Source organism: Aspergillus niger (assembly GCF_000002855.4).
Source record: "Aspergillus niger supercontig An10".
Taxonomy (NCBI): Eukaryota; Fungi; Ascomycota; class Eurotiomycetes; order Eurotiales; family Aspergillaceae; genus Aspergillus; species Aspergillus niger.
The window spans coordinates 238,939-260,207 of record NT_166537.1 but is presented as its reverse complement, the minus strand read 5'-3'; the positions used below and the strand labels follow the sequence as shown (position 1 = coordinate 260,207).

The window sequence follows — 21,269 nt, the reverse complement described above, 5'->3', positions numbered from 1 at the left end:
CCGGGATAATACTACTGGGATGTTGATAGGACATTGTCAGAAGAATGCATCATCGTGCAGCAGCCTACGTTTATTTATAGGTCCGTGTCCGTCTAGTGGGACGCCGAGGAAGCTTACTTTCAGTGTGACTATTTCAAATGGCAGGGGCTGTGTATAAGCGCAATGTTTACTGAAGATGCGGTCCGTCCTGATCCTTCTGCCGTCTTAACAGCGATCGATCATTGTGCTCCTTTTTGCCATACGCGCACGAGTCATGAGTTCCGTAGGCTTGTTTGGGCACGGTCCCCTCAAGACTACTAGTAGTAGTACACTAAGTATGGTAAGTGCGAAGTTAAATCTGCCCAACTCACACTGCCTTCCCAATCTCTTTCATGGCCAGTGCCAACTCCAGCTGCCGTGCCGCCTTCACGCCCTCCAAATCACGATGCAGCAATGACCCTTTCTGACAAGCCTCCCAGTCCAAACAAATCAGCTTACGCCGGTTCGGCTTGAACAACAGATCAAGCTTTTCAAGCGACCGCTGCGCAGTCTCTGGATAAAACAAAAACATAACAATAGAAGTCGCAATGCAAACACCCCCCAAAGCAAAATACTATCTTCGAAGCAGTCTTATTCAGCGCTTCACGCATGAACAACCGCAGCCAGAAATCCACAACCCAATTAATGCAAGCCGAAAGGGCAGTCCCTGTCCCCCTCGCTGAGATAGGGAGCACCTCATTTTGATAAGTCCAGAGTAAAGCAGCGCATGTTGCGCCGAATGAAATCATGTATTTCATCTCACAATAGACGTCGCCATTACACGCCCAAATCATATCTGGCCCCATCTAGAAATGCACTCGTCTGTACAAGCTGACAGACAGCTTTAAAGCACATTCGACATATCGTTCCCGGCACCCAGCGCCCGAAAATACTGCTCAAACGCCTCCATACTCCACTCGCACACAGTCCCATCACCTGGCAGTTCCACAGTTCCAGTACCTTCAGCAAGCTCCTCCACCGGCACTTGGCAGTCCGTGTACAGTACCGGCTCAGGCCCATTCGGCACATCATTCATAGAGACCTCGCCCTCGTTAGCCTGAACATTCAACGCTCGAGTCCTTAGATCCTCAATAATGTTCCACTTAATAGTCCCCCGTGTAGTTTCATCTCCCTTCCAATATCCATATGCCTGCTCCACAACCCTCCACGCCTCGTCTCTTCCTTCATTCATCTCCTCTGCACACAGATCGTTTAGCAACAACTCCAACATCCCCCACTCGATATCCCTCTGAACCAACCAAAGCCACTTTTGTCCCAGCTCATGCTCCCTCAGAGCTAATGCTCGCTGAAGAACCTCTACACAAATAGGCCGAAAATTGTGTCCGGGTTTACACACGGATAATTTCATTTTCACAAGGAAGAGTTGAACAGTTGCCGCTGTTATGAACTCTAGGGCGTTGATGGAACTACAGTGAGAGAAATATCGGCTTTCGAGGGATTGGCGGAAGGCGTTGATGGCTTGGTGCTTCTGTATCGGGGACAACGTTGGGTAATCGTTTGCTTGGTTGAAGGTTTCCGAGAATATGATACGTCGAGTGAAGGAGCTGAGTTCGAAATGAAGCAGTCGGAAGAACGTGCTGGATGTAGTGGCTGTGGATGTGCTTGGGGTTGGGAGGTCTGCGTCAACGACGATGGAGGGAAGCTGTGTGGTGAAGGATGGTTCGAGGATATAGGGGGTTGTGTTGTGGTCTTCCGCGGTTCGAAGGTCAAGGGTGACGAGCTGCCACCAGATGTGACGACGTATTTCTGTCTCCAATACTGAACTGTTCTGCAGCGTGCCATCACGGTGGATGTTTAGCCGGTATGCCATGTTGATGGCTGTAAAGAGGTAGGCTTTGACTGAGCTGCGGCTGTCCAATCGCGCGCAGGTCTAGAAAGGGTGTTAGGTGGAGTTGAAGTAGAGGACTAGTTCGCTTACAAGATATAAGGTAAGGGCTTGTAGAAGGGTCATGTCTGAGCAGCCCGAAAGGTCTACTCGTGCCAATGCGCGCTCGACATCGTTGCGGTATCTGTATTGTTAGCCAGGGTTGGGTTTAAGGGCAGGCTATCTAACCGTTCCAATAGCGTTGGCTTGTCTTCACCGAGCTTGTCCAGGCAGGTGGTAGATGGCATACTAATTATTGAAGCGTAGAAGATCGCGAAGAGCAAACATTGTTTTGCCACGTCCCCAAAGGTCTCTTCTTTGATAACTAGCATAACGTCTTTCTGAACACTAGGCGTATGGGATACCTTCAGTACGGGATCGACGGTATCCAAATACCAATGCCACAGTATGGATACAGTGACAGGTGATGGATGCTGCTGTTCGGCTGGCCATCTTGCGTCATCAGAAGTGTTAACGGCACGACGCGGTCGCTCTCGTTCACTTTCCAATGGATGGCCAATATCAATACGGTTTCTATCATCCAACCGTCTATTACCCGGCCTCGACGGGAGAACTTCACCACTACTCGGGGTCCTGATTGTGGCCGAAGGCTTAACAATCTGTAGTATATCTCTGATTTGACCCAAATCCTCGCCTAGCACTCGTAGCGCTTCCTCGATTCTATCAAGCCGATTCGTGACCTCGGCATTCGCTGAATCCGGGCTTCGAGAGCGCCTACTCATCGGCGGATAAACACATGCCGCTTTGATCTTTACACAATAGGAACAAGGCAATGACCTATCACATTTGATCTTTCGGCGACTGCATTCGAGGCAGGATCTCCCGGATGCGATTGTCCGGCGTAGCATTCTGGTTCATTGATTGCACAATCAAGATTAGCAGAAATACCGCAACATAGGCCGTATTGAGCAGGACAGAGGTGAGTGAGAAGGGTGCAAGAATGAAGAGCAAGAACTGATTGGGTAGGGCGGACTGCGGAGCGCGGTCCGTATTTCTAATCATGATGAATCATCCGCTTACAAGGTGGTTGATGAGATGTAAGCACTAATCGTTGAGCCGTAGGGGCTAGTCTCAAGTTAGGGTTCAGGATAGTGTATAGGTGTGTATACACTGATCATCAAGTAGATTCATTGCCTCAAAGGCAAGTATAAATAGAGGTCAACCTCCCTTGATTCTAGGAGCAAGATTCACAACAGCTTTGAGTAAACGATCGATACATACCACATCTTCCACATTTACTCACCGAAATGGCCATCCCAACTAAAGTCACTATCATCGGGGTATGTCGCTCGTGTCTACTTTCCTTTCGAACAACCAATTAACCAACGCAGGCGACCGGATTGATCGGTCAAATCATCCTCAAAGCATTGAGCTCGGATGCAAACATCACCGTTACCGTCCTGTCCCGCGAGGAATCATCGAACACCATTGAATTTCCAACAGGCGTTATTGTCCATAAGACCGACTTTTCACCCTCCAGCCTTGAGTCTCTTCTTCGTGGTCAAGATGTGCTCATCTCCGCAGTTGGTGGGACGGCCTTTACTGAGCAAAAGAAGTTCATCGATGCTGCTATCGAGGCAGGCGTGAAGCGATTCATTCCATCCGAGTTCTCGACCAGCAGTGAAGACGATGCTGTCATCCAGCTACTCCCTCTGTTCCAGCAGAAGAGAGATATAATCAATTACCTGAAGGCGAAAGAGGAAAAGGGGTTGAGTTGGACTGCGATTGCTACGTCCGGGTTGTTTGACTGGGTGAGCAGTTTTCTCTTACCACAAACCTGATACGTTATGACTGATTGATATGTTAGGGTCTCGAATCTGGATTCCTTGGCTTTGACATCAAGACCAAATCGGCAGTGATCTGGGACGGCGGTGCCACATCGTTTACCTTGACGAATGAGAAACAGCTCGGCAAGGCGGTTTTATCGGTCGTCTTGCGGCCGGAAGAGACGAAGAATCGCTTTCTATATATTGCGTCTGTTGAGACTACCCAGAACGAAGTCTTGAAGACGCTCGAGGATATTACAGGCTCACAGTGGACAGTGACGGAGACTACGACGGAGGAGCAGGTTGCTGAAGGGCGTGAGAAGCTGGGGGCGGGTGATTTCAGTGGTGCGTTTGCGCTGGTTCGAGCAACTGCTTTTGGAAGTTCCACTGGCTTGAAGACGAATTACGTCAAGGATCAGAAACTCGCGAATGGATTGTTGGGGCTGGAGACGGAGAGTGTGAGGGAGACTGTTGAGCGGGTGGTTGGAGCGTAGCCTTTACTCATGTGGACCTGGCTTGCAATGTGCAATACGGATAGCTAGATTGATAGTGTCGAGAAGACGTCAATTAAGGAAGTGGCATAGGATGAGATAGTACAACATTTACAACTATGATAACTAGGGATTGACCCAATAGCTTGCTCGTTTACAGGTGCAAACATGCCAATGAATTAGTATTGCAGAATACTATTCACCAATCGCTCCTAGATACATGTGCAGAGGTTATAGTTTGTCCGAGCATGGCTATCATCATATCAAGGGGGGTCGTTCATCTCGAGCATATGGTTGACACCGGTGTACTCTCCCTTAATCGATGATTGATCACAACACCTCCCCTTTCCCCTAAACCAATTGCTTTAGAGAAACCGTAAGCTACTTCCTTTCGAAGTTGCTAAATTGCCGGCACTGGGAAGAAAACTCCGTTCATGCCCTCCTTATCCCGTGATTTTCTTACCAAAATCTTGCATCTCAGCTTGCTCCTCCGGTGTGACTCCGATAGTGGAGTTTATAACCCAGGTTGTCATGTCGACAAGGACCTGGCCCGTGGTGATGAATGGTCGCTTGGTCCATCCAAGCTCTTGGGGTAGGCGCTCGTTTTCTACGTTGTCAACATATCAGTGGTGCGCTCAAGCCAGGTTCAATCAAGTCCACTCACCGAAGAAGTATTCGACCCAAGATCTGTTAGCGTAGCCGAGATTAGTGTCCTCAAATACAATCATGTACGCGGCAGTCTCTCCGAAACTGAACGTTAATCCGGTTTCCGAAAGATTGAAGGTAGGATTGGTGGCCTTGGAAGTGTTCAACCGTGCTTCGTGTGCTTCAGCTGCTTGGTACATATCGATAAGAGGCGTTGTCCAGTACGACTTCGTCTGGTCGAATATTGTCTGGTTGAACTCATGGTTGTTTCCGAAGTAGGTGTCCTGGCGACTAAGCAGGTCAGCTTGATTTCCCCGGTGTTTTTGGAGTGGCAAATACCTCAAACTGCCATCGTGCTCTAGAATGCCAGGGCAATTGAGGTCGCTCAGGGAGAAGGTAGTGGCTTTGGGGTCTTCAACTGTTGTCATGGCCTCTTCGAATAGAAACGCGGAGAGACCGTCTGCAAGATTCAGCGTGTTGTTCAGGACCTCGGTAATGACCTCCTGAGAAATATCTTTGCCATTGTGTGGTAGAAGGCCATGGTTCGCAAGGGTATTCAGCATTGGGCAAGGACCTCGCACTGTCTCTCTTTAGCTTTCGTCACTAACTGGAGAAGTCAGACATACCATCGCCGTGCCCCGGGGGTGACCATGGAAGCAGCTTGGTTGAACCCGTGGCCAAAGCCAGGGTAAAAGAAGAGACGGCAGAAAGTAGACTGGCTTTCATTGTGCTAGCTTGTTTCCAGGGATCTGTTGTGTGCCTTTTGCTAAACGGACGGATATCGGTCTCGAGAGGATTTAAATACGTGCCAGCGAGGGCTGAAGACCGCCGGCAACAAATACCTTTCACATTATTGGTTCGCGCGCTCCAATAATGGATGCAGTGTAACTTTGGTCTGCGGCTTTGTGAGGTTCGATGAGGGGGGAGGCATGCTTTGCTTGCATTCCAGTGGCACCCTGTTGTGGGTCTTATGTTCACTTTTTCCGACATGGATATGCAACAGCGCAACCCTGGTTGGTAACTGTGGCATAGAAATTGCAGACTCCCCCGAAGTTGAATAAATAGAGCATATGCTTTGCATATGACCTCGGGGGGACATTTCATTAACTTGCGCAGATCGTATTGCTTTTCACTCACAATTGACCATATCACATGTGTCGGTACACCGAGACCTGGCCAACGCTCGAGATTTCCACATTCTCTACCACTTGGAGATATGCTACGCAAATTTTATCAATACTGCATTGAAATTACTTGTGCGTATACTCAAGGCCAATAAGATAGGTTCTCCTTACAAGCTACATGGCAAGATAAGTGATGTACTCAATCGGGGTATGCTAACTTGCCGCAAGAGAACTGCATCCAACTCTGCTAGTCACGTCCAGCATGAATAGGATAAAGAGGTTCTGTACCTATTGCATTCAAAAACCTTACGTCCCACTAAGGTTATATAGCGGCCGAGAGGCCTCGTTCCAGAGCTCCTCAGTCCACGGTCGCGAGCATGTCCATCGTTAAGATATGATATGTGACAGATCAATCAATTCCGAATCCGGCTGCATCTCTTTACCTCTCTAGTTGTATCTCACCGCTGCTGTCCACCTGCACAATGTTGTCGAAATTGATCGCATCATACACCGGGGTGCTATTCGGGTATTCCGCAAGGTAGTCGATCTATACGATCATCCCTCATGTTTTTCACCATGTTTCTTCGACTCCCTAGCTCCGTCTTGGAATGTGTCTTTGTTTTCGACGAGGCGTCCGCTTGTTATTCGGACAGAAGAAGTGACTAGTTATGTGCTGCGGACATGTCTCTTCTTCCAGTAGTACTAGTGACCGTCCGTACTGTTCAATCTCATATTGTTTATGTATAAAACCTTATAACTAAATCTGACACCTGATTCGTTAATTACGTAGCTGGCCAATCAAATGACATTGATCTATCCCTTGAATACTACTTAAGAGGGGCTGGCTGAGCAGACCTTACCAGCTCATCATTTACTGCCTTCACGATATTGCTTTCTACGTACTTAGCCAACGTTATTTTATGTGATAGCACTATGAAGTGTTGTGCCTTGAGCAGTCACTTTGCCCAAAAAGTTTCCCGCCATGACGGCGGCGGAAAAGACAAAAATGCTCACACTCGGATTCGAACCGAGGATCTCATGATTACTAGTCATGCGCTTTACCAACTAAGCCATGCGAGCTGATTGGTTGATTTGGTTTACAAAAAGGCATTACAATGCAAAGGTTCTTTCGATTGCGGGATTGGCAGTGATTGCATGTTTTCGCCTTCAACTAAGGCATGAAATTATGATGAGTACGCCCATGCGGCTTCTATCTTTCGGCGGCACCTCTCAGAGTGCATCAATAATGGGATAATAGTGACCAAAATATGCGAGCGATAACATGTATTATTGGTCTCATCTAGTCAGACCGACAAACCTCTACACTAGCATCTCATATGACAGATCTCCTAGTTCATTGTGGATTAAGGTTTTCAAGGAGATCGATCTCGATATGTATCATGACAAATCCAACTCCCATGCTGATCGCTTGTGCTATGTCTTCTCTAGCTTAAGCAGCTGCAGCATAATAATGTTCATAGTCCTTACAGCTATTATACCACGTGACTGAAAATATTACGTAGAAACGATGACCTACAATAGTAACAAAGTCGACGCCTTTACAGCCTTCATCGCATTCGGCAGCACACTTGATAGTATATTCCGACCGCTAACTAACTGCTTAAATGGCTTCGTTCTCTAGTTCTCAGCAAGTCGGTAGGGTGATGTTGTACGCGTTTGGCATCTTCCATGTAATCATACGGTATATATATTGCAGATATGAGTTGGTGTTGCACATAATATGCTATATGCCAATATATTGGGATGATACAAGCAGTGGTCATCAGCGCTTAGCTGATAACCTGAAATAGTATATATAATTGAAAGGCCTCATGTCTAAGTACTGGCATCATTGCGAACTTCACAAGCTCGCACACGCAACCATTCATCTCCCGGGAGCTATGACGGTATTTATTTCAAATAATTGCTGGGATGATCTAAAGCTTTCAGTGATGCTGCTCGTACGAAGATATTGTCCACCGCATATTGTCCGTTCTTCAGGCAAGCAATGACGCAGCAGAATCTTGGTTCTGAGAGATATAGTAGGCTACATAGTTGTAGACATTGGGTGCAATAATCACAAACTGCACAGTATAATCCCATATTCTGCCTTAACTGCATCTTAAGCGGATTGAAAAGGAGTACAAACACATCTCCGCGGAGCAATTTTCAGGTTTCTGGATGTTCTAGATGGAATATGACAAATTAGGACCCATGGAGCCCACGATAACCCTTTGGCATTAAGGGTTATACACCAATTCACCTTGCAATATAGAATGACAAGCCCCGTGGCTCCACAGCTATGCGACGAATAGAATCATCGTAGCCCACCATGTTCTCCAACATAATTGTGCTGCCTGAAAGTATTATGTCTGGAATGGTTCGAGCAAGTGAGGCTTTTATCCGCTCAGCACAAATAATATTGCAGTACCCTTTACGAGACGAATATCGTTGATAGATGCGTTCACTCAGAATCCGCCATTCAAGATACAAGAAACCGTGGATGTTGACGGAATATATATATTGAGGTTCACTAATGATTCTTAACATTGTTGCTTTGCATAATGTAAAGGTACCACAACCAATTTAATTACTTTAATTTTCTGCAATCACGTCAGAAGGGAACGACATGGCTAAAGCTCCCCATGTTATGGACGCCTTGAATATATGAACTCTAAGGCAAGGTGGGTCATCCCCATGGCATAGAAGCCTAGCCTTCACATCACGCCCGTCAACTGAAAGCCAATCTTATTTGGTATATTATTCTTTCGTACACCTTACCCAAAATGGATGCCGAAGTTCCCATGACTCGCACCGAATTCTCCTACGGCAACCTCGTGGGTGGTGGTTGTTGAGTATGACTAAGGATCTTCAATGAGACACGGAGTCCGTACCTTACTGGATATGGTAGTGGTAAGAAGGGGCCATAAACTCCTATTGGCGGAGGATTAACCAATCTAATACTACTGAAACAAGGTCAGTCCGTTGAAGCCGAAAATGGAGGACCCCTGCATAGGGGCTGTTCCAGGGTTTCTTGTAGGGCGCCAAGAGCAGGGCCCATAAGTGGAGAACGGCTAGCCATATGGGCATCGGGGAGAGTCCATCGTTGCACTTGCCTGTAGCAAACCAGAATAGCCGTTTGGCCTTAGGATGTTGACTGCGGTTATTAAGTTTGAATAACTCCTATGGTAAGCTCTTGGACTAATTTTAAGCTACCGGGTCATTATGGAAAGCTTATGGCGACATTTACCGCCAAATTCAGTCAGTATCTAACCCTTTGGATACTCGTGCATTCATGCGTTAGATACTGGAGGAAGGATGGCAACTTCGAAGCCATTTGATGGATTAGTCCAGCGCCAGGGAACTTCTCATTCTGCCTAGAACTGTTTGTTAGGTGTAACTGACCTTGAGAGCTTTCCCTGAATTGTGTCGGGAATCGGAAATGGATACCCACCAAGTGGGTCAGGACGGGAAGTTGAGGTAGGAGTCTGCGGCAGTAGCCTTGTCAGAGGGATCCATGTAGATTGACTCCGTACTTGGCTTCTGGATACTAGGAGAGTGTCGTATCCGTGTCTGCACACCTCATTCGTGCAATGAAGCGCGCAAGAGCCAAACTTTCTCAGCTAGGGCATTTCTCCCGGAGACCGAAACCCCACTGGTGGATATTTCCCCAAAACATCAGACAATGAACTCTTATAATTGATGAGGGGATTAAAGCTGCAGGAAAGTTGCTTCCTCATTGTGTAGAACTTATAAAAGGTACCTCGTCCTCGCGGTCCGTCTACCAAAACAACAACACCACACGAACTCTCGCATTCCCTCGCAACTACCACACACAAACTCATCAGAATGTACACCCGCAACCAGATTCTCGCAGCTCTTGCTGCTCTCGGCGCCACCGGCGTGAACGCTGCCATGGGTCCTGCCTTCAGCACTGGTCCTGTCTCCGACAACTCCTTCATCCGTGAAGCTACCTCGACTCTTGTCCTCCCCAACGGCCCCAGCGGCGGCTCCTCCGATGCCATCACCTCCCTGTGGGTTGGTATGGGCACTTCCAATGGTGACCTGATCCAGTCTATCGCCGACAACTGGCAGCAGAGCGACTGGACCATGTACGCCTACACTCTTAAGGAGACTAGCGGTTAGTGATCACGAAATCTCACAACCAACAAAACAAGATACTGATCCAGTCATTCCACAGCCACTTCCCAGGAGCCCATCTACGGTGATGGCCAGGCGGACGGCACTAAGGGCGACAAGGTCACCATGCACTGTACGTAACATTTACACCCGATCTTTGCTGTCTCACAGCTAAATATCGCGATCTACAGACAAATTCGATGACTCAACCGGCAACTACACCCAGACCGTTTTGATCAACGGCAAGACTGTCTCCACTCTCTCCACTAGCGATGGCAAGGCCCAGGGCTGGGGAAGCGCTGTTGAGTGTGCCGAGGACAACTGCGGCACTGTCGGTGCTCACTGTAAGTTAGCCAAGGATATTACCGAAGTATGTTCGCCCGGCTAATGAAATCGCTATTTAGCTTGGACCGACACCAAGATTATCCTCGATGTGGCTGACCCTGACTACATCAACACCCTCGCCAAGGGTAGCGGTGTCACTGGCGACATGTCCACCAGCGATGGTGGCAAGACCTGGACTGTTACCACCATTAACATTCCTGAGTTCTCTTTCTCTAGCTAGATATACCATAACTAGCTTACCGTGGACCCCAGCTGGATATGGGGGATTGTTAGGATAGTGCAGTGACTATTACCTTCGTCTATGTATTATTATATTTAAATAGCATCGAATGCTGATTTTATTTTTGTGTTTTGGTGCTACATGGCTGAATTTAGAGCAGAAAACCCACATTATAATATGTGGGAGAGACCAAAAGCTCCTCTTGTGAAAGCCTGCTGGTGTGTATGCCACTGGGGCCTGAGCTCCCGAGGACTATGGGAAACCGATACAACATTATTTACGAGGGACCTGGTCACCCCAAGATATTTCAATTTTAATAATAAGCATCCAAGAAATACAACAGGCAAGTTGATTGGTTTTAAACATCCCATATCTCTTCCTAATATGTGTCCAGGATTACCATCTCGATAGCTTAACGAGATTGCCACGTCAAGCGGGGTTGCTGCATGATGCCAACCGACCTTTGCGAGCATCGCCACGTTTTCGTCTATCGGATAATTGTCAACCGGGCTGACATTGTCCGCATCCGATGAAAGGGCCGAGCGAATGATCGAAACATCGAATTAATGAGATGTTAGAACAACCCAAGCTTTTCACCCATTAGACAAAATATGTTATCCCTATTAAGGTACGGTTCAATCAGTATGCTGTCGCTAGTTACAGAAAAGGGGACCTCTCAACGGAGTGTTATCCACCCCACCCAATAACACATCAAATCGAACTAAACCACGACTTTAGCATGAGGCGATGCACTGGTGCTGCTGGCTTAGCCACGCAGCCTTGCGGCTCGCTTTACTATGTACTATTCCACCGATGCTTAAAATCGCCCCAAGGTCTCTGTTAGCACCCGTTATTTGCTATTATTCGTACTGAATAGCTTCGAAATTTGTCAATATTCGGAAGAAGCAAGCAAAAATGAAGGACGCTTCTGAGAAGTTCCCAGATGTGCCAGAGGTCCTGTTTATTCCCTCTAACGGTGAGGATACCAGGGGAGTATATTCATCAAAGGCCCTAGGCGAATTTTACTGCACTCTGGCCGATCGCTTTGGGCGAGATCGTGAGTTCTATTCAACAACAAAAGATGAGAATGGTATGACACCGCTTCATTACGCAGCGCGCTTATTGCCAGCGGAACCCATTTCTTTCTTGACGGAAGGCAGGGAGGAACGCCAGAAATGGGTATCGCTACTGAAGGGCCTTAAGAAGGATGAGTTGAATAAGCAGGATGAAGACGGTCGTACTCCAGTGTCTCATGCAGCAGAGGCTGGAAATAAATGGGCTGTGGACAAATTGATCGAAGCTGGAGCTGACCCCTACCAATGTGACAAAAACGGACGATCGCCCTTGTCCTGGGCAGCGCAATTCGGCCGAAAAAAATTGTTTGAGCTACTAAGTTGTTCCGAATTCTCTGATGACAAGGACAACCAAGGCTGGACACCGTGCCATTATTTTCTCCAATATTCTCCACAAAGCCAGCCTTACTCATTTGAGAATGATGATTTCGGCATTCTTCCACTTATTTGGAAGGGAAGTAATACCGTGAAAGTAAGACAGCTGTTAGGGGGGAGGCTGCCGTGGTCACAAGTGCCACCCGACCTCGTGAGCACGTCCTTATTGAAGGAGCCTGATGTTTTTGGCTTCACCTTGCTGTCGCGTGCTGTACAACTGAAGAAGACTTCAATCGTCGAAATTCTCCTCACAATCGAAGATGTCGACATAGTCGTGCCAGACAGAGATGGAAAAACGCCGCTATGGCGGGCGGTAGAGGCCGGAAGCCACAAAATCGCTGAATTACTGTGGGATACGGATGATGTTACTCTGAGGCTACTTGCGACGAGCGCTCAATCTGACCTTCTGGAGTGGCTTGTTATCAACGGCTACCCATTGATTAGATGCCACGGTCCTCATAATGAGACAGTCTTGCATATAATCCTTGACATCCCCAATATCGGTGATATGGAGAATCTTCTCGAAAAGGTTCTAGTCGCCAAAGTGCCCAAGCTCCCCGCGGATACTGTCAGAACCCCAACAAAAGCGGATACGTCCCCTCTAGAGAAAACCGACAGCCGTGGCTTGACTCCGCTCGCCTTGGCAAAAGAGAAACGACTGCTACCTATAGTGAAGCTTTTCCTTCGATGGCGTGCCAAAGTGGACCCCTTCAAGGAGAAAGCGGACTGGTTTAGCCTCTTACGAGACTGTAACGATGACAGTGATTTTGAAAAAACGTATCGAGATGTGTCGTTTGAGCTTTTAGAAATGAAGAACAACATCCTTGTCTTTGACTTCCACCGAGCGGAGGCTGTAACGCCAGAAGGATGTCTTATCGAGCGAAGTGATATGCTTCAACATCTCTGGTAAATACTACCATACCAACACCTTCTACAGATGCTAACAGGAAGCATTGATAGGCTACACAACAGAAAGCAAAATTGGATAGCCTCGTTGCAACATGGTCTGTACCATAATGTGGAATCTTACGCATACAGCCGCGTACACATCGACAGCAAGCTCTCCGAAGTAACTTGTGTTTTATCGGCCGAATTCCCCAACCCGGATGAAGGATTCTTTAAAAGACATAGCCCATTCCACTCTGAGGGTATAACAAGTCATAAATGCTGGTGTATATCGTGGACAAGGTCACGATTTCCGGATAAGAGTGGCGACGAACGACCCGTCTTCTACAGTAGTACCATCTCTCACGGCCAGATGCCTAGAGGCGAGGACAAATTCCTCCAACAATACATTATTGAACTATTGAAGGAATGGTCTCTAGTCTGCGATGAAATTGAGACACATGTAATGGGTCATGTAAGTCGCAGCCCTTGCCTCAGATTTGCATCCTACGTTGACAGCTCTGACCACTAGTGCACTGGTAATGATACAAGTACCGCTGTTCTTATTACTAACCTAGCTGATGATTCACGTTACTTGGCCACCATCCAGAAGGCCCTTCAGGATCAGACCAAGGGCATACAGAAGGCAATTGATGAGTATCGCAGGGTGGATGAACGCCACCTTTCTTGTTTGGGGGACTCAGAAGAGGATCTTAAATTCTTCAAGTCAACTATCAATGATCGACTGGATAAGCAGCACGAGCGGGTGCGGGATCTTCGTCAGATGGTAAGGGAATTAGATTCTTAAACTACTTGAATGGACCTGACAGTATCAGGAATTTGCTAGGCTTTCCGTTGAAGAAACAGTTTTCATGAGACGCATCAGTCTCATTACTGTGAGTAGCGCCTCGTCTCCAATCGTTTATTTTGCGTTTGCTTTGGTGGCTGACAGAAATAGTTTATTTTCTTACCATTGATGTTTGCATCGGTAAGTACCCACTATTTCTGCTCCTAAGTATATGCTCTTTCCTTCCTTTTTTGCCCGGCTGATAGCAACAGAGCCTATTCGGCATGAACGTAAACGCGCTGCAAAACAACCCTGACTGGCGCTGGTATATCGTTTTTGGTGCTGCATCGCTTTTTTTGACCTATGCCTTGTGGAAGGTTTCTGATCAGGTTAGTTACTGGTTATCTTGGAACTCTACTTCATTGCCCCAATCTACAATTGCTCTTTTTTTCTGTTCTCTTCCTTTTGCTTCGTTATTATACCGTGCTAATGCGTTAGCAGAACATCCGATTATCACAGATATGGTCTGAAATACGTGCGAGGAGGGCTATGAAGAACAAGAAGAAGGATTGCGAGGGCTAGAGGTATTATCGTTGGTCACGCTGCTGAGATTTGCTGTTGTCGGTTGGTGGGGGTAGATGTGGACGATACATTATTTGTCCTCCTTATCACTGAAGAATGTCGAAATTGTTTGGTGTTTTTAGGAATATCGTCTTTGTGCCGACAGCGGAGAGGCATATGCTAGAGTGGCTTGTGCAGGAATTTCCCATGTATTGAGATGCAATAAAACATGTTCATTTTATAATGGAGTGAGAGGTATACACAGTCAAGTAATATTGTTGACTAAGTAAGCTGGTCAAAGCCTTCTTCGCACGTATAAAAATTAAAGGAAGACACAAAGTGGAAGAAGTACACGACTATCGAAGCGAAGATACTACATACAAACGGATACAGATCCTATCAAAGAACCTGCCAAAATCCCAAAACTCTCTCAATCAACCTATTTAAAAAACGGGCATCTTGAAAGCGTCAAAAGTGTAGTCCCAAGTAGCAAGAGACTTGGAGTCATGGACACAAGAGAAGCTGGAGTTGCTGGTCCAGAGGGGACGGGAAGGCCACTGGCAGAGCATCTGGGTCTCACCAGCATAGGTACCGGAGGAGACGGTGGCGTTGAGGCGGGAAGGCTTGTTGCCGTTCTCAACCCAGTCGATCATGATCTCCATGTTGTCCTCGGGGTAAGGACCCGGCTGGAGGTCGTTAGTACCGCAGTGGGCAGCGCCAGGGACGAGGTAAAGCTGGTACCAGTCGGACATCTCCTTCAGGGACTGGGTGTAGGAGGTGTTGGGGTACATGGCCTGACGGACGCCCTGCCAGTAGTGGACGGACGAGGCGGTCGGGATACTGGGGTCGGATTCACCATGGTAGTGGATCATCTTACCACCGGACTCCTGGAAGGTGGTGAGGTCGACGACGGTGGTCTGGAGACTGTCAATGTAGCGGATCATGCCGATGTTCATCCAGTCCACCAGGGTGTCGTAGGTGACGTTATCGAGGTTCTCCAGGTTGTCAATATTGAGGAGCTGCACGAACTTGGTCACGTACTCGCCGCCGGTGGAGGGGATGCTCAGAGTCCAGGAGTCAGTGGTGGAATCGTACTCCGTGTCACCGTCGGACAGCTCGGCGGCGATCTGCCACGAGAGGTAGGCGCGCTTGCCGTTAGAGTCGTGGAGACCGTCGTAGATGGCCTGGGCAAGGGTAACACCTTCGGCGGTGACGCTGCCGTTCTGGGCAGGCTGGTAGCTGGTAGTGCTGCCTTCGGCGCGCTTGCTGAAGCCGAAGCCCAGGGAGGTGTAGTTTTGTTCAGCGCAATAGTAGGACTCGCCGATAATAGAGGTGAGATTGAAGTTCAGCATGCAGAGGTCAGTACGGGAAACAACGCCATCGGTACGGCCGTCGAGAGGGTCACAGGCTTCAATGGTAGCGTTGACGATCTTGTCAAGCTCGCAAGGGGGAGGGTAGTAATCCATGGTGTGTTCAATGGTGGCAGGGAAGACGTGGTGGACCTGCTGCTGAGCAAAGCGGAAGGCAGGGGCACCGGCAATAACACCGTCATATTCATCTCCCCAGCGCTGAACCTGACTCATACCCTCACGACCACCATCGGAACAGCCCTCGTAGTAGGTGTAGATCTTCTTGTCGCTGGAGAGGCCGTAGAAGCCGCGGGTCAGGGGCTTGGCGATCTTGGTCATCTCACCCAGAGCCTGGTAGCTGAACATGTATGTAGCATCCCAGTTGATCGAGCCGTTGCCGTACAGAACAACTTCATCGTAGCTGTAGGAGAAGGCGTCGTAGCCGGCATCGGTGGCACCCGAGGCAGCACCGTACTCGAGACCGCCAGTAGCATCGCTGGAGAGGGAGAAACCACCACCACCGGCGACGTAGAAACGGTTCTTGAAATCAGAAGGAGCGGGCAGGGCGTACTTTACGACAACCTTGTCACCCTTGCCGGTGTGGGTGTAGGTGACAGTGACGTTGCAGTAGTCGTAGGAGCCGGAGCTGCCCATGCCAGAGCTGGCATCGGTGACAGTGTTGGCAGTGACTGCAGAGGGGATCAAGTCGATGCCCAGGAGGGTGCCGTTAGAAGGAAGGGCGGACTGAACATTGGAAACAGTGCAGAGATCGGACAGGGAAGTAGCCTGGGCAGTGGCTGCTGCCAGAGCAGCGACAACTGCGCGAGTGGACTTGCGCATGTTGAGGGGCACTAAAGAGTGTAGAGGTGAATTGAATGAGCGAAGGTGCAGACTGTAAAGACTGACTGAAGCGTCTGAGCAGAAAAGGGCAATCGGAGTGGCTATTGGACCTCTTATATACTACAACAAGCTACCCAACATTGAGGACGTACCGTAATAGCTGTCTCCTGTGGCCCGAGTGGAGTGAGAAGGCTATTCATCGGCTGGGTCCACCGGGCTTGACATTCTGCAGCAGAAATTAACTCAGATCGTAACACTCGTCACCCGATTGCGCGGCCCGGAGCAGAACCATCCAGATGATGGGTTTAGGTGACATCAGTAGATCACTGTGACAGCTGGCTCTCAAATCTCATGGGCCAGTTTGATGAAAGCGCCTGAAAGCGCTCGGATCGGATGAAGACATATTCTGAGCTTGCAGCAGAGCGAGACGTGACTGACAACGTCTATTGTCTGCCATTGCTGCTTACATGCTGCCAGAATTTGGCCAAACGGCACCTGAAACCCGGAGACGAATAGCAGGGACAATGGCATGGGATGCATCTAATCTGCATCTAATCAGGGCCTGCGCCAAGAGGGTCCGGCGGTAATAACCTTATCCGGGTGGAGTCAGCATATCTCCGCTTAAGCAGTCGGGCACCTTGGCAGCCGACAGAAGGTCCAACTAGGGTCTCGGCTTCTAGGACCCTTTTCGGCATCTGCAATTGCCTGACTGAAGATGTTTGCAAGAGGTGAACAATATTCGATACATATACCAGCCATATTGTCTACAACTGAGGCGAAATGATCTACTCTGCTCCCAAGCAAGCAGTTCGCAAAGGCCAAGCTTTCGGCTCCTGCGCGAACTCGTGCGCCAAGCCCAACTAGGGCATGGCTGGTTAGTGCCAAGTCGAGGCTTCGTCAGCTCAGTATCATGTTAAGGCGGCAGGTACAAGACCCCTGTCCACTTGTGAGCCTAGCGAGAGCCGGTTTGAGCATTTCACATTCAGTAGAGAGAGTCGTCATACCACACACACTCCATGGTCGGGGTCTGCTAACCTCTTCAGCGAATTTCTCAAGGAACCCGTAAACCTCCAGGTCAAGAGTACCTGGTCTAGGCCGCGGGTGGCAGATGAATTCCAATCAACCCTACTCAGCCCTGCGGTGACGAAGATAATACTGCTACGTAACTGTGTTGATCACAATCTTGTTTCAGACTCTTCCTCTCAAGATTTGTTGGGATTGTTACCTACAACGAGGTTATCATTGAAACATGCCCTACAGGCTTGTCATAGGCATTAACACAGGGAACCATGAGACCATTCAACTTTCGCCTGTCATTTTGGTCCAGAACCTGGTTGATTCAACGGTCATTAAGACGGCATACAGGAAGTGGAATGCATACGTATGCCCATCAATCAGTGTTTGGCTCCCTGTGACTCTGGAGAGCCGATAACGGCTGTTCCACAATTAACCCCAATCTAAATTGGTTGCCCAGATGATCGGCGCTTCCGCTTAGTCATAAAATTTCCCACTATTCAGGGCACAGCCCGCCATGTAGACGTTACCATTGGCCAATATTTTAAACAGCCCAAAGTAACCTTTCCAGAAGAGATCTACTCGAGACTGCCAAGATTTGGTATCTTTCCGGTGGCACCAGAAAATACTAACTTTGTAGGAGTACCTTGCACGATGTCCTCGACCATGCAGAGCACACTTGGGAACCTGAACCCCATCATTCCCAGTACACTGTTTCGCAGTGTTTCCCTTTACGCTCAGCGATCGGCCGCTTATGAACCTAGACGCATCATAATTTTAGCATGGCTCCATCTTTCCCTATATCGAGCCGACTTGGCACACGGTGTGCTCCATATCTACCCCAAGCAAATACGATACGATTGGATCGATGTCTAAAGCTACTCCTGCTCAGCTTCTCGGAGATATCTAGCCTTCAGTCGGACTAGGTAACCTAAAGAGTCTCCTGGTCCAGCTTGTGCCGGCGGACAACCGTACTACCTCATTTATGCGAGTACGCCGGCAAGTTTGCAGCTGCAGAAAACACCGCGATTCCATGAGGTTCGAGAGAGGAAAGTATGCTCGGTGGGCTCAAAGTCGGACACTACTGCTTTACTTCTTAATTCAAACTTGAACGTATAATTGAGTAACGCGTTGAGCCGCCCAAACTGCGTTGTAAGGCCCTTCATGTTCTTGGCGTGGAACAACTCCGAAACCTCATTCACTTTATTACCTCACCCGAATGCCTTGAACTACTGTAGGGGAACCTCAGGTTCCCTCCTCTTCTAATCACCCCTTGCCTTTATGCCCCGACAACACTGGAAAGGAGAATGATAGTAGCGCGGGACCCAATGAGTTACGCGTCACAGCGATGTTTAGTTGTTTGTATCATTTACGTTTACACAACATCACATGTGGAGTCTACCATATCCAGCTCTTTGCAGGCGAGCGAGCGAAGGCACCTGTCGAGAGACTTCGTGGTACCTAACGATGAGATGAATCCTGACATCAAGGAAGCTATTTGTGAGCAATTATTGTTGCCTGTAAAGATATGAAGGTAATTTCCCAGGTTCAGGCTCTATATGTGCGGAATTCGGCAATCTGCACCCAGGAAATCGCTCATGTTCGAGAACAATCTATGTGTCGGCTTGATTGCACGTGTCTCGATACTACCAGAGAATATTTAATTTACCTCCATGCTTGGACCCACTCTGATAGATGATAACAGACGCCTTATCGCCGTGATCCTTCTTGCGTCCCGGTCGCTGCCCACGGGTGCATAGGGGGTTATATTTAGCTTCATTAATATGTTCTGGGTGTGAACCACAGAGGCTCTGCCTCCGTCAAACCCGTGCAGATGACCATAAGCTGCGTGATTATCTCTCATGTTGGCCTTGCATCACTTCATGATAGACCTCGTATGACTGTCCCACAATGCTTGAGCTTCTTGCTCCGTTTCCCCTATCCCTTCATATGCCTCGAAGTTAAATGAGGCCTCCGTAATATACGCAAACAGATGAATCTCAAAGAAAGGCATAAAAATGCTTTAGCTTCATCCTAACCATAATTTGTCTGTGCGTATGCCTATAACGGTGAGATGGTGAAAAGCTCGACCTTAGTTAAAACGCCTCGCCTGCAAACAATTTCACTTAAAATAGGAACAAATACCTGCAAGATAAGTCAGTCAATGTATATTCACTCCCTACTATAGTAACTCTTCCTGATTCACTGGCTTTCAGGTCCGACTCCCCCTAGACACACGTAGCTGAGTCTTCGTGTACAAGCTTTGTCCTTTCAGGAAGCAGGCAATGACTGTATTTCCACAGATGGGAGTCTAGCCCCAGCACTATTCTTTCAATGCGGGGTGTAATGTTTCCTGCTTGATGACGAGGCACAAGTCGAACCAATTTGTCAGTGGCAGAAGCAGAAGAGGATACCGGCTTTTCATAATAGCAGCACACTTTCAGTCAGCCCGAAATTTCTACTCGAGGTGTAGTGGCTACCACATTTAGGCTTGTGATAGTGGTCAGAAAACCACGGAGTGAAACTCAAATAAGTATTGATGTAGTTATCTTTCATTTTGACAATCGACTTAGAATTACCTTCTAGGGCGTGGCATTGTAACGCACTTCAAGCTACTCTTTGTTGTTCGAAGAGCGTGTCTGCATCCCGAACTGTCGGTCGAGTAGACAGGCACACCACGCTCTTGGGTGCATGTTAGCCATCTGGGGAGCTAAGAAGGGCCCGAAGGACTTCTTCGACAGGTTCAGGAGAGAAAAATGCTTCGTTAGCGACGCCGGCCACCGTTGCGCTGACAAGGGAGCTTCATGATCCTAGATGTCGACGAGCATAGGACAGTACTATCTGTAACGAGCGACAAAAGACTAATGAGAGGATGTTAAACGAGGAGACCCGAATAGTGCTCTGGTGTTTGGTATCCGTTTCTTCCGTCGTCATGCCTCAAACGCAGTGTTTTAAGGGCAAGCATCATGGTTTGGATGGGAGATGGGTAGGTTCTCCCCAACGTTTGAGCCGGAATATATTTTTCTTGCTGCTGCTGCCGCTGCTCCTATGAGTACCGACTCAAAGGCAGCGAAAATGTGTGACTGCTGTGCTCTATTACAGTAAATTACCGATACAAGGAATCAATTTCGCACGACTCCTAAAACTGCTTCTAGTGGAGAATTCCCTATATTAACATATATGTAGAATAGCCCAAATTTAACCAGTTAGCTAAGGTCACGTGTATCGGTGTATTTTTCTTATAATATAATATGACTGTATTCATGCTCTTTGATTAGTTACTATATTATACGTACGAATTGATTATATAAATATGGAAATGACTTCATATGAAAGAAGGCCCAAATTTCAGCAACTGCCTAGTATTAAAGTTTATATTGATCTAGTATATAAAATCAATTCAGACCAGTGATTGACTTACTCCAAGTCGATGAGATCCCCTATAACAGTTTATATGCGTGTTTTGCTGTATCAGGAAAACCACTAAGTTCAAGACGCGCTTCACATAGCATTCCCCGGCAAAAGGTTTGAACCTTTCTTTTAGTTCACCTTAGCTTGTCAGCTAGATGAACCCTTTTAATATCCGTGAGCCCCCTCTTTATGGATCACTTTTCCAAAGTGTCGCCCGCTCTAGATGTTACCTAGAAGCTACATATATATCCACTGCCAAACGGTCGTAACGTTACTGCTGTCAGAATACCAATTTCCACAAATTTATGTATAGTATCAT

General features: G+C 48.0%; 10 protein-coding genes and 1 non-coding gene across 11 annotated transcripts; 4 read left to right on the top strand and 7 right to left on the bottom strand.

The window, feature by feature from the left end:
* Nucleotides 1-346: 346 nt before the first annotated feature.
* An10g01030 (uncharacterized protein) lies at nt 347-812 on the bottom strand (the record flags this gene model as incomplete). The annotated part of the gene is made up of 2 exons (XM_059749977.1): nt 347-592; nt 654-812. The coding sequence occupies 2 exons, from the start codon at nt 810-812 to the stop codon at nt 347-349; spliced, it is 405 nt and encodes a 134-aa protein (XP_059601517.1).
* A 50-nt stretch (nt 813-862) lies between these two features.
* Nucleotides 863-2,772, bottom strand: An10g01020 (uncharacterized protein; the record flags this gene model as incomplete). Its single annotated transcript, XM_059749976.1, has 3 exons — nt 863-1,909; nt 1,958-2,048; nt 2,093-2,772. The coding sequence occupies 3 exons, from the start codon at nt 2,770-2,772 to the stop codon at nt 863-865; spliced, it is 1,818 nt and encodes a 605-aa protein (XP_059601516.1).
* A 399-nt stretch (nt 2,773-3,171) lies between these two features.
* Nucleotides 3,172-4,184, top strand: An10g01010 (uncharacterized protein; the record flags this gene model as incomplete). The annotated part of the gene is made up of 3 exons (XM_001402454.1): nt 3,172-3,204; nt 3,256-3,675; nt 3,732-4,184. The coding sequence occupies 3 exons, from the start codon at nt 3,172-3,174 to the stop codon at nt 4,182-4,184; spliced, it is 906 nt and encodes a 301-aa protein (XP_001402491.1).
* Nucleotides 4,185-4,624: 440 nt separating this feature from the next.
* Nucleotides 4,625-5,552, bottom strand: An10g01000 (uncharacterized protein; the record flags this gene model as incomplete). Its single annotated transcript, XM_001402453.1, has 4 exons — nt 4,625-4,788; nt 4,846-5,117; nt 5,166-5,406; nt 5,453-5,552. 4 exons carry the CDS (start codon nt 5,550-5,552, stop codon nt 4,625-4,627), a joined length of 777 nt encoding a protein of 258 aa, XP_001402490.1.
* Nucleotides 5,553-6,957: 1,405 nt separating this feature from the next.
* Nucleotides 6,958-7,030, bottom strand: tRNA-Thr (AGT). Its single transcript has one exon. It is a non-coding gene; the product is annotated as a tRNA-Thr (tRNA).
* Nucleotides 7,031-8,545: 1,515 nt separating this feature from the next.
* Nucleotides 8,546-9,690, bottom strand: An10g00980 (hypothetical protein; the record flags this gene model as incomplete). Its single annotated transcript, XM_059749975.1, has 4 exons — nt 8,546-8,685; nt 8,957-9,066; nt 9,356-9,523; nt 9,602-9,690. 4 exons carry the CDS (start codon nt 9,688-9,690, stop codon nt 8,546-8,548), a joined length of 507 nt encoding a protein of 168 aa, XP_059601515.1.
* A 109-nt stretch (nt 9,691-9,799) lies between these two features.
* Nucleotides 9,800-10,655, top strand: An10g00970 (uncharacterized protein; the record flags this gene model as incomplete). Its single annotated transcript, XM_059749974.1, has 4 exons — nt 9,800-10,062; nt 10,141-10,223; nt 10,282-10,434; nt 10,495-10,655. 4 exons carry the CDS (start codon nt 9,800-9,802, stop codon nt 10,653-10,655), a joined length of 660 nt encoding a protein of 219 aa, XP_059601514.1.
* Nucleotides 10,656-11,570: 915 nt separating this feature from the next.
* Nucleotides 11,571-14,357, top strand: An10g00960 (uncharacterized protein; the record flags this gene model as incomplete). The annotated part of the gene is made up of 7 exons (XM_059749973.1): nt 11,571-13,009; nt 13,064-13,463; nt 13,521-13,775; nt 13,825-13,884; nt 13,947-13,976; nt 14,042-14,164; nt 14,277-14,357. The coding sequence occupies 7 exons, from the start codon at nt 11,571-11,573 to the stop codon at nt 14,355-14,357; spliced, it is 2,388 nt and encodes a 795-aa protein (XP_059601513.1).
* Nucleotides 14,358-14,779: 422 nt separating this feature from the next.
* An10g00950 (uncharacterized protein) lies at nt 14,780-16,525 on the bottom strand (the record flags this gene model as incomplete). The annotated part of the gene is made up of 1 exon (XM_001402449.1): nt 14,780-16,525. One exon carries the CDS (start codon nt 16,523-16,525, stop codon nt 14,780-14,782), a length of 1,746 nt encoding a protein of 581 aa, XP_001402486.1.
* A 463-nt stretch (nt 16,526-16,988) lies between these two features.
* On the bottom strand, nt 16,989-18,373 carry An10g00940 (hypothetical protein; the record flags this gene model as incomplete). The annotated part of the gene is made up of 8 exons (XM_059749972.1): nt 16,989-17,070; nt 17,117-17,234; nt 17,278-17,367; nt 17,455-17,593; nt 17,784-17,835; nt 17,907-17,960; nt 18,186-18,268; nt 18,353-18,373. 8 exons carry the CDS (start codon nt 18,371-18,373, stop codon nt 16,989-16,991), a joined length of 639 nt encoding a protein of 212 aa, XP_059601512.1.
* Nucleotides 18,374-19,067: 694 nt separating this feature from the next.
* An10g00930 (uncharacterized protein) lies at nt 19,068-20,347 on the top strand (the record flags this gene model as incomplete). The annotated part of the gene is made up of 5 exons (XM_059749971.1): nt 19,068-19,139; nt 19,245-19,302; nt 19,822-19,880; nt 19,973-20,041; nt 20,210-20,347. The coding sequence occupies 5 exons, from the start codon at nt 19,068-19,070 to the stop codon at nt 20,345-20,347; spliced, it is 396 nt and encodes a 131-aa protein (XP_059601511.1).
* Between the last annotated feature and the right edge of the window lie 922 nt (nt 20,348-21,269).